At 46.0% G+C, this 13,771-nt stretch overlaps 1 protein-coding gene across 1 annotated transcript; it reads left to right on the plus strand.

Moving 5' to 3' along the window:
- The first annotated feature begins 3,122 nt into the window (after nt 1–3,122).
- RPL7 (ribosomal protein L7) lies at nt 3,123–13,458 on the plus strand. Its single transcript, XM_075826122.1, has 7 exons — nt 3,123–3,229; nt 3,813–3,915; nt 4,000–4,166; nt 4,938–5,075; nt 6,694–6,803; nt 7,004–7,213; nt 13,405–13,458. Exons 1-6 carry the CDS (start codon nt 3,216–3,218, stop codon nt 7,210–7,212), a joined length of 741 nt encoding a protein of 246 aa, XP_075682237.1. The 5' UTR covers nt 3,123–3,215; the 3' UTR covers nt 7,213; nt 13,405–13,458.
- The last annotated feature ends 313 nt before the right edge of the window (nt 13,459–13,771 follow it).

Consider the following 13,771-nt stretch of genomic DNA (forward strand, 5'->3'; position numbering starts at 1 on the left):
ACTTAGAATGTGACTGCCAGACACCTGTGGTTCCGCTTATCTTGATAAAACAAAGGATTGGACACGTTAAAATTAAACCTGTCCAATCCCTGTCAATCTGTCCGTTCCCGTAGACTTCAGATTAGATCTGGTGATAAAATGATGGATGCATAGGATGTAAACAAATATCAGGACTGTCTCTGCCGTGTTTCTCTCAAACACAGAATATGGCACTTGCTGTGAAGCTGTTCTCTTGTAGAGTCATCCCAATGTGTGCAGCATGTTTTATTAGATGGCAGATCACCTTGTACATGAGACAGTTTATGCACAGCCCTAATTGACAAAAGGAAACGGTCAGAAGGAATTCCAGAAAACAATCATTTGTTCTTATATATAATACACATTGCAGCTCCAATTCGTCTGGTATACTTAAGCTATTTTCTGTAGCGAGACTCAAAGATACACTATATGACCATGTGGTCGTATCCCGATCACATGGTCTCGCCCCAGAGAGACCTCGGATGGGATACGACACGTCACTGGTGACGTGTCGTTTCGGCGTGTGCTGGTTGATTACTGCCCGCCCAGCCTATGTAGCTTTTCACTGTGAGCGCGCCTATGCGTGTTCACAGTGAAAAAGGACGGCACCTGCGTAGGACTAGCCCAGTCTACGAGGTACAGTGGCAGTTTCGGCACTTTTAGATCATACGCTGCCAAAGCCTAGGTGGTAGGGAAGGCGGGGGCGCCGAAGAGCAGCTGATCGCTGCTGACAGGCGCCCCATATGTCGGACACCTGCAGCAGCTTTAGGAAGAGCCAGGAAATTACTGCGTTCTGACTGGGGTCTATGACGGGCAGGGAGTGGACCAGTCCGGTCACCTGACCTCACGTCAGTGACATGAGGTCAGATGACTCAGGTCAGGGGACAGGTCCACTCCTGTGCTGCAGCCTCCCAGCTCTGCCTCTACTCTGTGCTCTGCTGTTACACGTGCCGAGAAGCAGAGCGGAAGCTCCGCCCACAGCCCGTCCTGACCTGGAGGAGGAGGGGGGGGGGAGGAGGAGGAGAGGAGAGAAGAGAGAGAGCGCGCTCACTGTGTTATCTGTGGTGTTACATAGGACTGCAGGTAACATCTACATTACAGGGGATCATGGGTATGGTGGGTTACAAGACAGGAAACAGACAGCAAAGGATGTAAACAAACAGTGACGATGGAAATCAAACAGAAACTGGTTGGAAGTTTAATAGGGGGTATTAGGGAAGGCAAACCAAGGCTGGGGGACACTTTTTAGAATTTTTTTTTTTCCTGGACAACCCCTTTAACAAATCTTATCCACACGTTGCTTAAAAAAAACACCCGAAAACCTGTTCATAAATTCACCTGCGGTGCACTTTTTCGATCCACAGCATGTCCAATAATGCTGCGGAATCGCTAGTTTTCTGTTGCCGGTTTCCCCCATTGAATTCGATAGGGAGGTAAAGCCTGCAACAAATAGCAGATGTTGCGATTATTGCAGCAGAAAAGCTATACTTACCCAGATCTCTCTGCTTCTGCGTCCAGCCTGGCCTCCAGGGATGACGTTTCATCCCATGTGACTGCTACAGCCAATCACAGGCTGCAGCAGTCACCCGGGATGAAACGTCATCCTAGGAGGCCGGCCTGCAGGACGTCAGAGGAACGCATCATCATGGCTATAGGTAAGTATTCTGTGGAGCGGCTATTTACATAGAAGTCTAGATACACCGTGTTTCATGTTTTGACACAATGGCGAAGGTTTATCAAAACTGGTTCAAAGAAAAACGGAGTTGCCGATAGCAACCAATATGATCATGGCTTCTTTTTTTTTTCTCCAAAGAGTCTCAGGGAAATTAGAGCTGTATTCTGATTAGTTGATAGTCAGGTTCACCTCCTAACATGTCAAAAGATGCCATCACAGGGGGGTGTCGTGCTGTGACCCCCACCAAATGCCAGAATGAATTAGCCTTGGAAAGCATTGGAGTCTGCAGTCAGAATCTGCCATTCCGACTAATGGCCCCAATACACGATTATTGGGCGGTGCACATGCTCGTTCGTGCGGCTGATCACATCGGTTATGCAGCCTGTAAAGTCATAGTTGTCGGCAGCAAATCTCTCCGTGTAACCAGGGAATGTGCTGCCGACAATGATGCAAACTGTATGGGGACTAAATTATATTAATGATCGTTCAGCCGCATACAATATAGCATCGGCCCGAGTAAAAGGACCTGTTAACGAGCGCCGATCAACTTGTTAAATCGTTGATTGGCGCTCTATGGGCAGAAATCTGCCTGTATAAATCCATCCCAAGGCTATGTTCACACAGAGTATTTTGACGAGTTTTTTGACGCGGAAACCGCGTCGCAAAACTCGGCAAAAACGGCCCGAAAATGCCTCCCATTGATTTCAATGGGAGGCGTCGGCGTATTTTTCCCGCGAGCAGTAAAACTGCCTCGCGGGAAAAAGAAGCGACATGCCCTATCTTCGGGCGTTTCCGCTTCTGACCTCCCATTGACTTCAATGGGAGGCAGAGAAAGCGTATTTCGCTGTGTTTTATGCCCGCGGCGCTTAATGGCCGCGGGTGAAAAGCGCCGCAAAAAACGGCGTGCAGGGAGAGGAAAATCTGCCTCAAACTTCCAAACGGAATTTTGAGGCAGATATTCCTCCTGCAAAATACTCCGTGTGAACATAGCCTAAGATCAAAGCGACAAAACGCGTGGTGAATATCCGCAGCTCCTTCAATTTGGCCGTTCTGCGGGGGACACAGCACAAAGGTCCACAGCGACAACATCTTGTCACATGTGTAAAGGAGATTCTAGCTTTCATACGTTGTTTGGAAATCAATTGTAGTAAATAATTTTCTAATGTCAGAACACAAAAAAAAAAGTGACAATTCATAAAACTGAATCCAACTAAATTCGGCATTTACAAAGTGGACTAAGCCCACAGTAACTAATGAGATCCCGCCTTTCACTGTGATCGCTGCGGACAACCTCTCGCTATCTCTACAATAGACGTGGCGCTGATCGCACGATACACCGGACCCGCCGGGCCAGTTTCCCCCACCACGTTTCTTTCTTGAGAATCCGCACCCGGAGTCCCACAATTCACTTTCACTTACGTCATTCTAATGCGCGACCTGCCGCGCAGGAAATTGACGTCATTCCGCTGCGTGTTTAAGTTTCTATCGCGCATGCGTGTTGCCCTCTTTTCCGGTGGTGAACATGGCGGGGACAGAGTGAGTAGATCATGGTCTCTGTTAAATCCGCGGTCATCCTCCAGTCATTCGTGTCCTTCACTTCGCCTGCTCAGCCTTATAGCTGTCGGATACCATGGGGATTACGCTGTGTATATTATTGATGGAGTTCAGGGGGTTCTGGCTCCAGGTTTGTCCGGGAGGTCTGACCCGACTTGTGCCGCGGCCTGGTGGTGGCTGAGCCCTGCTGTTTCCTACACTGGAGCCCTGAGCCTGCAACTGAATAATTGTCATTGTGATCAACCGGTTTATCTCTATAATGTGTGTCCTCTGTATATAAGGCTGCTGAGGACGTGCACCGGCTGTATACACAGATAGCTGGTAGTTAACCCTTTACACTTCGTACCAGTAACGATAATGCTCCCTAGATTGTAAGCTCTCGTGCGCCTCCCTGACTGTAAGGCGTTGTGGTTTCTGTTGGTGCTGTAAAGGGTGTTCCTTTTAAAGTCCTCAGTCCCATACCTGGTATGGTGGTGAGGGGTAATGGTTGCCTGTCAGTGACGATTGTCCTGGGTGATGATTACTTGTTGGCATTTATATGAAACCTACCTACGTTCTTTTACAGAGAGAAGAAGTTGCCATCCGTTCCAGAAAGCCTTCTGAAAAGGCGAAAGGCCTTTGCGGCCGCCAAGGCCAAGCGGATCAAGAAGATCCTGAAAGAAAAAAAGGTGAGGGGTGATGACGTGTGTCGGGGTATCCGCTTGCCTGTATGTTGTGGTTCGTGTGCGTTTTATAATTTCTGCTATTTGCAGGTCCGTAAAGAAAAAAGGAAGATTATCTACAAGAGGGCCGAGAGCTACTACAAGGAGTACAGGCAGATGTACAGGCGTGAGGTTCGTCTGGCTAGAATGGGCCGTAAAGCTGGAAACTACTATGTCCCTGCAGAGCCTAAACTGGCTTTTGTCATCAGAATCCGCGGGTAAGAAAATATTATGTGGATGTCTTCAGAGCCAAGCGCTTGCTCTTCCACATTTACACAACTTGTCTGTGACCAGGATCAGTGTATTTCCTTGTGTTGGTGATCTGGTTGTTATTAGGCTGGAACTTCAGGGGTGTCTGAGATCTGGGGGTTTGCCAGAGACTCCTTGAACCAGTAGAAAAACAGACTAAAATAGACACTCCATTGATCTTTTTTTATTCCCACTGCTCCTGTGTGTTTATTAGAACACTGATGTGCTGTCCAGCAACAATGTTATGTGACCACAGGTCCAATCCTATATATGGGACACTGTCTCACTGTAGGTTCGCCATAGGGCTATTGCGTTACGTCGATAAGGACCTGTCTGTGGCCAAATGATCTTGCCTGAAACTTTGACCGTGCCCACTAATTACTTCGTTACAATGCTTGGTCTCCACTCTCTTGGGAATATCCTCCATTGTCACCGTCATACAAGAAAAGTGTTGAAAGCGCAAAAATCTTCTGCTGATCCAGCTTGTTTTCCCCTGAGACTGTTTGCTTCCCAGGAGCGATGATGTGCTGTACTTATTGGCACCACTTATATTAGAAGCCTTTATTAAAATCTGTTCATGTTGTGATCTGATGTGGTGGCAGGCGACAATCCTCACCATGAAGTAAACGTTCCATACCAGTTGGGTGGCTGGGAATTTATTTTATTTTACCTATTTAAAATGCATTTGACTTGACAATGAATTAACCTATTTTTTTATATTTTTATTTTTCCTCCTTTAGTATCAATGGTGTCAGCCCAAAGGTCCGAAAGGTATTGCAACTCCTTCGTCTGCGTCAGATCTTCAATGGCACCTTTGTGAAACTTAACAAGACTTCTATCATGATGCTCCGATTAGTAGAGCCTTACATTGCCTGGGGGTGAGTGATATGCCGGCTTTTGACCGTTACCTAGTGGTTGACTTTAAGTAATCCCGCTTTCTCAGTCACTCGGTCAAAAATCACGACACTTCAGTTATTTTAATTTTTGTTGTTGCAGCCCCATGTTTGTAAAGTACACCCCGTAAGATGTATGGCAGGTCATCCGCTTACCGGGCTCTTTGTTGCTGAAATATCCCAGCTGCTGTTGTGACTGGCGGATTCTTAGAGTCTGCAGTGTGGACCAGAACACTTTTACTTTGCATTCCTATGACACTCGCATTGAGCATCTCGTGGGAATTCCGAGTGAAAGACTTCTAGCCCATGCAGCAGACGCTGCTGGAATCGGCTCGTCAGTGCGGTCATGTGACATAGTGGTGTCTGAGATATTTAGGCAAAAAAGCACCCGCTAAGGACGGCCTGCCCTACCTTTTTTATTTTACCCGATGTACTTTACAATTGCGGGGCCGTCTCCTTAAGGTACTCACACACATTAGATGAGTACCGGCCAACTATATCTAATGTGTATGGTATGCCCTGACTCCACGATCCCATTAGTTTTTTTTTCTTCCCCTGATGGTGTGCACCTCCTATTTTTCACACATAATTCCTAGATTTAACATGGACTGAATGCCAGATCAGACACTTTGCTGTGAACACTGTTGTAACCTGATATATTTATTGTAGTTCTGCGGCATGATGGATATTCTTGCCCATTTCTGTTCACTTGTACTATCCATTGTCTTGTTCAAATCTCTACACCATAGCATGGTGCAACGTGTATGGAAACGATTAAATGTTTAAGGCTATGTTCACACGGAGTATTTTTGGGGAGGAATATCTGCCTCAAAATTCCGTTTGGAACTTTGAGGCAGATATTCCTCTCCCTGCACGCCGATTTTCGCGGCAATTAGCGCGCCGTTTTTCGCCCGCGGCCATTGAGCGCCGCGGGCATAAAACAGCGAGAAATACGCTTTCTCCTGCCTCCCATTGAAGTCAATGGGAGGTCAGAGGCGGAAGCGCCCGAAGATAGGGCATGTCGCTTTTTCCCGCGAGGCAGTTTTACTGCTCGCGGGAAAAAGACGCCGACGCCTCCCATTGAAATCAATGGGAGGCGTTCTCGGGCCGTTTTTGCCGAGTTTTGCGACGCGGTTTCCGCGTCAAAAAACTCGGCAATATACCCCGTGTGAACATAGCCTAACTGCACGCATTTTACTCAAGGCCCCATGCACACGACCGTGGAAAAACTCCGTAATTACGGACAGCAATACAGTCCGCAATTACGGACCCGCCTGGTTCTATTTGCCGTGGACACCTTTCCGTAGTGCTATGGAAAGTTCTTTGTGCTGGACAATATGGAGCATGTCCTACTTTTTGGATTTTGCTGGCTGTGCTCCCATACTTTGACAATGCGGACCGGGGGCGTCGGCAGCCGGCCGTACCTGCAATCTGATTTCGGGCACGGCCGTGTGCATGACGCCGAAGTCAGACATTTTGGTTTCTTTCCACGGCTCCAAATACAGAAAGTTAAAGCTAATAGGAGAATGTCAGGATGTCTATTCTGTGTGAGATTCAGGATTGTGTCGTGTAATCTTTAATATGACAACGTGTTGTGTTGCAGTTATCCCAATCTGAAGTCTGTAAAGGAATTGATCTACAAGCGTGGCTACCTGAAGATCCACAAGCAGCGCATGCCTCTGACTGATAATTCTCCTATTGAAAAACATCTTGGTATGTTGTACTGTTTAGTGAATTCTACCTGCACGTTGGCGTGTTTATATTTTTGGGGGGATGAACTATTTGTATATAACGTTCTAAGCGGCCCATAGATATCTGCCGGGAGACACTGTATGTGTAAGACTATTTCAAAATTGCATAATCCTATATTGAGAACTCTTAGGGACATAACGAAAGGTTTTGCTTCTCATTAGGGAAGCGCGGCATCATTTGTGTTGAAGATTTGATTCATGAAATCTACACAGTTGGCAAAAACTTCAAAGCCGCAAACAACTTCCTCTGGCCCTTCAAACTGTCCTCCCCCAGGGGTGGCATGAAGAAGAAAACCATACACTTTGTGGAAGGTGGAGATGCAGGAAACAGGGAAGACCAGATCAACAGACTGATCAGGAGGATGAACTAAGGTAACTGCGGAAGATGTCAGTTCTTTTTAATACGGACTGGTTGAAATGAGCAGTTTAACTTTTACATTGTGGCTTTCTTTTACTACTTGTGTACCTGTAGTGCTGTAGCTGTTAACCGGTTCACACAACTTACGTTACCTAATGCTGCCAGTCACTGGTATTGAAATGCTCCTATCTGATTATTAACCCCTTCCCGCTGCAGCCATTTTTCAGATTTTCATTTTCGTTTTTTCCCTCCCCACCTTCCAGAAGCCATAACTTTATTTTTCCTTCGATATAGTACTGAGGGCTTGATTTTTTGTGGGACGAGTTGTAGTTTTTCGGAGCACAATTTATCGTGCCATATAATGTACTGGGAAATGGGGAAAATTATTTGTGGGGTAGAAAATGAAAAAAACAGCGATTCCTCCATGGTTTTTTGCGCTTTGTTTTTACGGAATTCACTGTGCAATGAAATCATAACTTTATTCTGCGGGTCACTACGATTACGGCGATACCAAATATATATAGTTTTTCTATATTTTACTACTTTTACAAGTAAAAACTGAAGTGTAAAAAAGAAAAAATTATTTAGTGTCGCCAATTTCTGAGGGCCATAACTTTTTTTATTTTTCCATCGAAGTGGTATGAGGGCTTACTTTTTGCGGGATAAGCTGTAGTTTTTAATTTTTTCTTTTGGTGTACATTCGACCTTTTGATCACTTTTTTTTTTTTTTTAATTTTATTTCATGTTTTTGTGGGAGATAAGGTGACCAAAAAATAGATTGTGGCGTTTACAATTTTACATTTTTTTTTTTTTATGACCATCGTGCGGGTTAAATAATGATATATTAGTTCAGACTTACGGATGCGGCGATACCAATTTACGTTTTTTTTTTTCTTTTTTTACTACGCTCTAGGCGGGAAAAGGTTTTTTTTTTTTTTTTTTTTTTTTTTTTTTTTTTTTTAAACCTAAAAAAAAACTTATTTGACTAATATTTTTATTTTATTTTTTTATATTCCCCCTAGAGGACTTCAACGATTTATAGATCGCTTGCGCTGTATACTACAAAACGAATGTGTTGCAGTATATCGTGATTCTGACAGGCTTCTGTTAAAAAGAGAACCTTTCACCTCCCCAAACATGTGCAGCAGGTTATAGGAAAGGCTTCACAAACCCGGTCTCACGTAAAATTAGTTGTCTTACTCCCTCCGTTATTTACAGATCGGTGCCGTTATATTTGGCGCCCGATATGTAAAGAAGCCCCTGAACAGTCAATGGGGCGTTTCTAACTAACTAAAAGGCAAGGGGACATGATGTCTCCGCTCTGACACTGTCCAATCAGCTGCGGACAGTGTCAGGGCAGCTAGCGCTGTGCTCCCTCCCGCGAGAACACACACATACTTGGTGTTTGCGCTGCAGATGGCATGCGCGCACGGCCGTTCGCTCACACATAGATGTCACCACTCCTGCCGCCACAGGACGAGAAGCCGAGACGAGATCTACTTCCATCTGTCTGCACGCCCATGCGATCTGCAGCACAACCACAAAGTCTGTGTTCTCGCGGGAGGGAGCACAGCGCTAGCCGCTCTGACACTGTCCACAGCTGATTGGACAAGTGTCAGAGCAGACACATCACGCCCCCTTGCCTTTTAGTTAGTTAGAGATTTACATATCGGGCGCCAAATAGAACGGCACCGATATGTAAATAACGGAGGGAGTTACAAAAATAATATTATGTGAGACGGTTTGTGAAGCTTTTGCTATAACATGCTGCTCTCGGCTGCACATGTTTGGGGGAGGTGAAAAGTTCTCTTTTAGCCCTGGGGGCCTTCATTAAGCCCCCCAGGCAACCATCGCCACCCTGCAATTGCATTGCAGGGGGGGGGGGGGGGGGGTTCGATGAGCTGTTAGAGGCGGTGGGTCACCCCTTCTTTCTAATGATTTAAATGCGCTATTGACCGAGGCATTTAATGAGTTAAACTTGGGCACGATCCCGCTCCTTACTCTGGTGTCGGCTGTAACATACAGCAGACACTGGAATCTTATGGAGCGGGTTCACTCCGTGAGCCCGTTCCATACTTCCCCCTACCCGATTTTTGTATGGATACGTCAAATGTTGAAGGGTTAAATTCTTTAGTCCAGGGTCACACACTGTTTTTGTGGCAGTATTTGGCCCTGTTTTTTTGTTTTTTTTTACAAAAACAGGAGTGTACACGAGAGGAGATGATCAGTCTTTTTTTCTTTATACCTTACCTTTCTTTTGGATACTCTCCTGGCATTGGCTCAAAACATTGAGCCAAAAACTTCATCAAAACTGTGTGTTTCTGTCCTCAAGATTAAGGCCCCGTTCACACGACAGATTTCGTCCGTAATTACAGACCCATTCATTTCCATGGCCGACTGACACCTTTCCGTATATTTACAGGAATGTGTCCATGCTGTAGAAAGGCTCCACAAAAGATAAAACATGTCCTATTTTTTGCTCTTTACGGACCGTGCTCCCATGCTGTATATGGGAACACGGCTTGCGAATGCGGGTGGCTGTCGCCGGCTGTGCCTGTAATCACGGACAGTGGTAACTGGCACGATCGTGTGCATGGGGCCTGAGTAGCCAGATAATTAAATTAAAGTAATGCTAAACGTAGAAAATGCACATATCATAGCAATTAATCATAGGGTAAGGCCACAGGTAGTGTGTACGATGCAGAATTTAAGATTGTGCGTACTAAAAATCTGCAGCGTTTACAGAAGCAACAAAGTGGATGAGATTGCTACCCCTCCCACTTGCTTTCTGTCAACTGATGCGGAAAAGGCATTCGACAGAGTCAACTGGGACTTTATGCAGGCTACCATGCGACACGTGGGCTTAGGAAGACACATGATAGATTGGATTTCAGGTCTCTACTCTTCCCCGTCGGCGCAGGTTAAGGTCAACGGATATTACTCCCTCTTCATTTGCAATCGCCAATGGCACAAGACAGGGCTGCCCTTTGTCCCCATTAATTTTCATTTTATGTTTGGAGCCCTTTTTGTGCCATATTCGATCCAATCCGGACATTTCGGGCATAACCCTGGGCGAACGGGTCCATAAGGTCGCGGCCTATGCGGACGACTTGCTCTTCTTCCTCACGTCACCTTGATTTCCTTGCCCAACCTAATGTCGGAATTAAATTGATATTCGCAACTGTCTAACTTTAAGGTCAACTACCAGAAGTCCGAAGCTCTCAACATTTTGCTGCCGCAAAATCTGGTCGACGACTTGTCAGAAGCCTTTCCATTCAAATGGGCAAGAGACTCCCTTAAATATCTAGGGGTGCAGCTTCCTGGGGATCTGTCTCGCCTTTACACGGTGAACTTCCCTCCGTTGCTTCAACGGGTGAAACGACACCTGGACTCATGGACTTCTGGTACCTTCACCTGGTTTGGGAGGTGCGCAATTTTCAAAATGAATATTCTGCCGCAGATTCTGTACCTTTTCCAGGCTCTCCCGATACATGTCCCACGTCCGTTCTTTCAATCTCTGTTTCTCCTACATAAATTTGTCTGGGCGGGGAAACCTGCGCGTATTGCCCGTTCCATGCTTTTTCGTACAAAGTGGGAAAGGGGTGTGTCTTCCAGATTTTATTTCCTACCACCACGCCTCCCACTTGGCACGAATCCTAGACTGGTTCAGACATACTGAGATTAAGGAATGGGTGTCTATAGAACAGGCATTTCTAACGGTCCCCCTGCAGACCTTACCATGGTTGGGTAACCATACTCCCCTGGCCGCACGGACACACCTGACGATCGGGCCCACCCTGGCAGTTGCAGCACGGATATTCCCTAGGGCAGAGATCTCTCCGTCCCCCTCTCCCCTGTACCCGATCTTGGGTAACCCTGCCTTTCCGCCGGGGCAGGAAGGTGGTCCCTTCCTGTTATGGCTGAGGGCGGGTCAGGGACATGCGACACACTTCTTGCAGGAGGAGAGTTGGATGTCTGTCGCACGGCTACAGTCCTTGACAGACCCGGTTTCCTTTTCTACTTGGCAGATCACCCAGCTGCGACATTTCCTGGTGAGCTTAGCTAATCCGGCGGCGTATTCGCGTGATAGCTCCCCATTTGAACTTTTATGCACGGGCACGGTGCGACATTCCCGGTCTAAACTATACAGGCTTTTGGTCTCGCCCTCTAATCAGCACATCCCTTCCTACCTGCTTATCTGGGAACGCGATCTGGGGCTCACATTCACTCCTGAACAGCGGGAGCGTCTGTTTACTGTGACACACAAGTCTTCCATGGCCAGTAGATATCAAGAGGCAGGGTTTAAAATTCTGTCTCGCTGGTATAGGGTGCCTTCCAGATTGCATGCTATGATTCCAGCGGTTTCACCTCTGTGCTGGAGATGTGGGGACCATGTGGGTACAATTTTACAAATTTTTTGGGACTGTCCACTCTTGGCTGATTTTTGGTCTGAGGTGTGGCGCGTTTCCTCTAAATTTACGGATTTCTCCCTTCCAAGATCTCTGGACCTTTTTCTGCTCCATCTGTGTGAGATGCCTCTGTCCATGTATAAGCGCTCAGTCGTTCGCCATTTGGTGAACGCGGCGAGAGCATGTATACCAGCGTTGTGGAGACAGACCTGTCCCCCGTCGGTTGGCATGTGGTGTCACAAGATCCAGGAGATCATGAGACTGGAGGACCTCACAGCATCGATGAAAGGGTCCCATTCTTCCTTCCTCAAAACCTGGCGGGAATGGATCAAGTTTCAATTCCTGCGAGGAATACAAGGTCATCATGGCTCTGGGTTCCCCTCCCTAGGTTCAGACCTATGTCTATCCTTCCCTTCTTTTCCTTCTGTCCTTCTTATATTCTGACTTTCTTCACTATATCTCTGTTTTAAAATGGAGTCTTATGCATAGCTGCAGGTCTTCCAAAACAACTCTAAGAGCACTTGTATTGTTCCTACTGAATTCATGCAATGTATGTAACGGGCCTGAGGCCGCTGTCAATACCACATTGGTGTGTGTTCTGAAGATTTTTGCCAAATTGTCTGTTTATCTTTAGATTACAAAATCAAAATAAAAGAATTAAAAAAAAAAAAACAAAGTGGATGAGATTTTTTTAACAAATCTCATCCACACGCTGTAAAATCCTGCAGAAAAGACCTACTCAAATTGACCCACTGTACTTTGATCGCGCCCGTTGGAGCAGGAGCCGAGCCCCTGCCTGCACGGGACACCCGTGCAGGACTTGGACTGGGCCGCCGTGAAAAGGCGATGGCCTAGCCTATTGCCCATTAGTGACCGCTGTGAAAAGGCATATTTGTGGTCACTAAGGGGTTAATTCTGGAACATATTTTCTTAGAGCTTAGAACCATGTTGTGCCGTTCCTGTTATTCCTCCTAGAAACATATAAATTGAACAGGGTGTTACCAGTTGACGGTCAAAGATTTGACCATATCCAATCAGTGCGGACAGTCAGACTGTAGGGGGGGCACACCTGACAAAGAACGGAGTTGTCAATTTATTCATAAATTTCTAGAAGGAATAAGGGCCTGTTCACATCAGCGTTGGCTTTCCGTTCCGGGGTTCCGTCGGGTGAACCCCGCAAGTGAAAGTGAAACCACAGCTTCCGTTTCAGTCACCATTGATCTCAATGGTTACGGAAACATCGCTAATGGTTTCCGTTCGTCACCTATTCCGGCAGGTTTCTGGTTTTCCGACGGAATCAATAGCGCAGTCGACTGAACGGAAAGCCAATGCTGATGTGAACAGGCCCTAACCGGAACAGCACAAAGCAGGGTCCTAAGGAAATGTCCCAGAAATGTTGTTTCTTGAGAAATACAAGTATTTACTGAAATAGACCTGTCAGGAGAGGTGACTGGTTCAGTGTGTAACCGTATTCAGTAAGCTCCTGTGCCAAGTCTAGTGGCGGCTGCAGGTAACCAGAACGTTATTTAGAAATGTTATATATTTGTCTGTCGGGATATAGGGATCTGTTTCAGAAAAACAGCGCGGACCTCGTAAACCTTTATCAAGAAATTAATCTGCACAGAATTTAACCCATTTATAAAAGGAAATTTTCAACCATTTGGATTTACAGTATAATTTGCCACTTCTTACCATCCCCCACACCTAGGACAGACTATAAATTGTAGGCACATTTATTTATAAAACTGCTGTGTAGCCCTATTTCTTAATGACCGTTTTTCTCTTTGTCTTTTCAGGTTTCCTATGAATGCGTCTCACTCTGGTCAGTTAATAAAAATCCATTTACAAAACTTTCGTGTCTGCGATCTTTCATAGCTGCTGGTGGATGTTACGTAAAGTATATGGATTTCCAAAATGCGTGCACACACTAGTCAATAACACCGAAAAAGGCCATACTTACAAATGGACACAGCCAGGTCAGAAGCGCTGATGAAGGAGAGTGAGCAGGTGCTTTAAATAATAGCCACTCCCACTAGTCTTGAGGGGAGTGGTATGTGGTGCATGGGATGTGTAGTAAGAAATAATAGTGTGTGTGCAAGTGTAATACTATAAGTGAAATATAGGGGGCAGTAATGAGTGAAGTGCCTCTAGAAATAAATGGAT

The sequence above is a fragment of the Rhinoderma darwinii genome, chromosome 5 (assembly GCF_050947455.1).
Source record: "Rhinoderma darwinii isolate aRhiDar2 chromosome 5, aRhiDar2.hap1, whole genome shotgun sequence".
NCBI lineage: Eukaryota > Metazoa > Chordata > Amphibia > Anura > Rhinodermatidae > Rhinoderma > Rhinoderma darwinii.

Bases quoted from the DNA above. Each gene is read 5' to 3' on its own strand.
- RPL7 (XM_075826122.1), top strand. The intron at 4,167-4,937 runs GTAAGAAAATAT...TTCCTCCTTTAG, and splicing joins TTTGTCATCAGAATCCGCGG to TATCAATGGTGTCAGCCCAA. The intron at 6,804-7,003 runs GTATGTTGTACT...GCTTCTCATTAG, and splicing joins TCCTATTGAAAAACATCTTG to GGAAGCGCGGCATCATTTGT.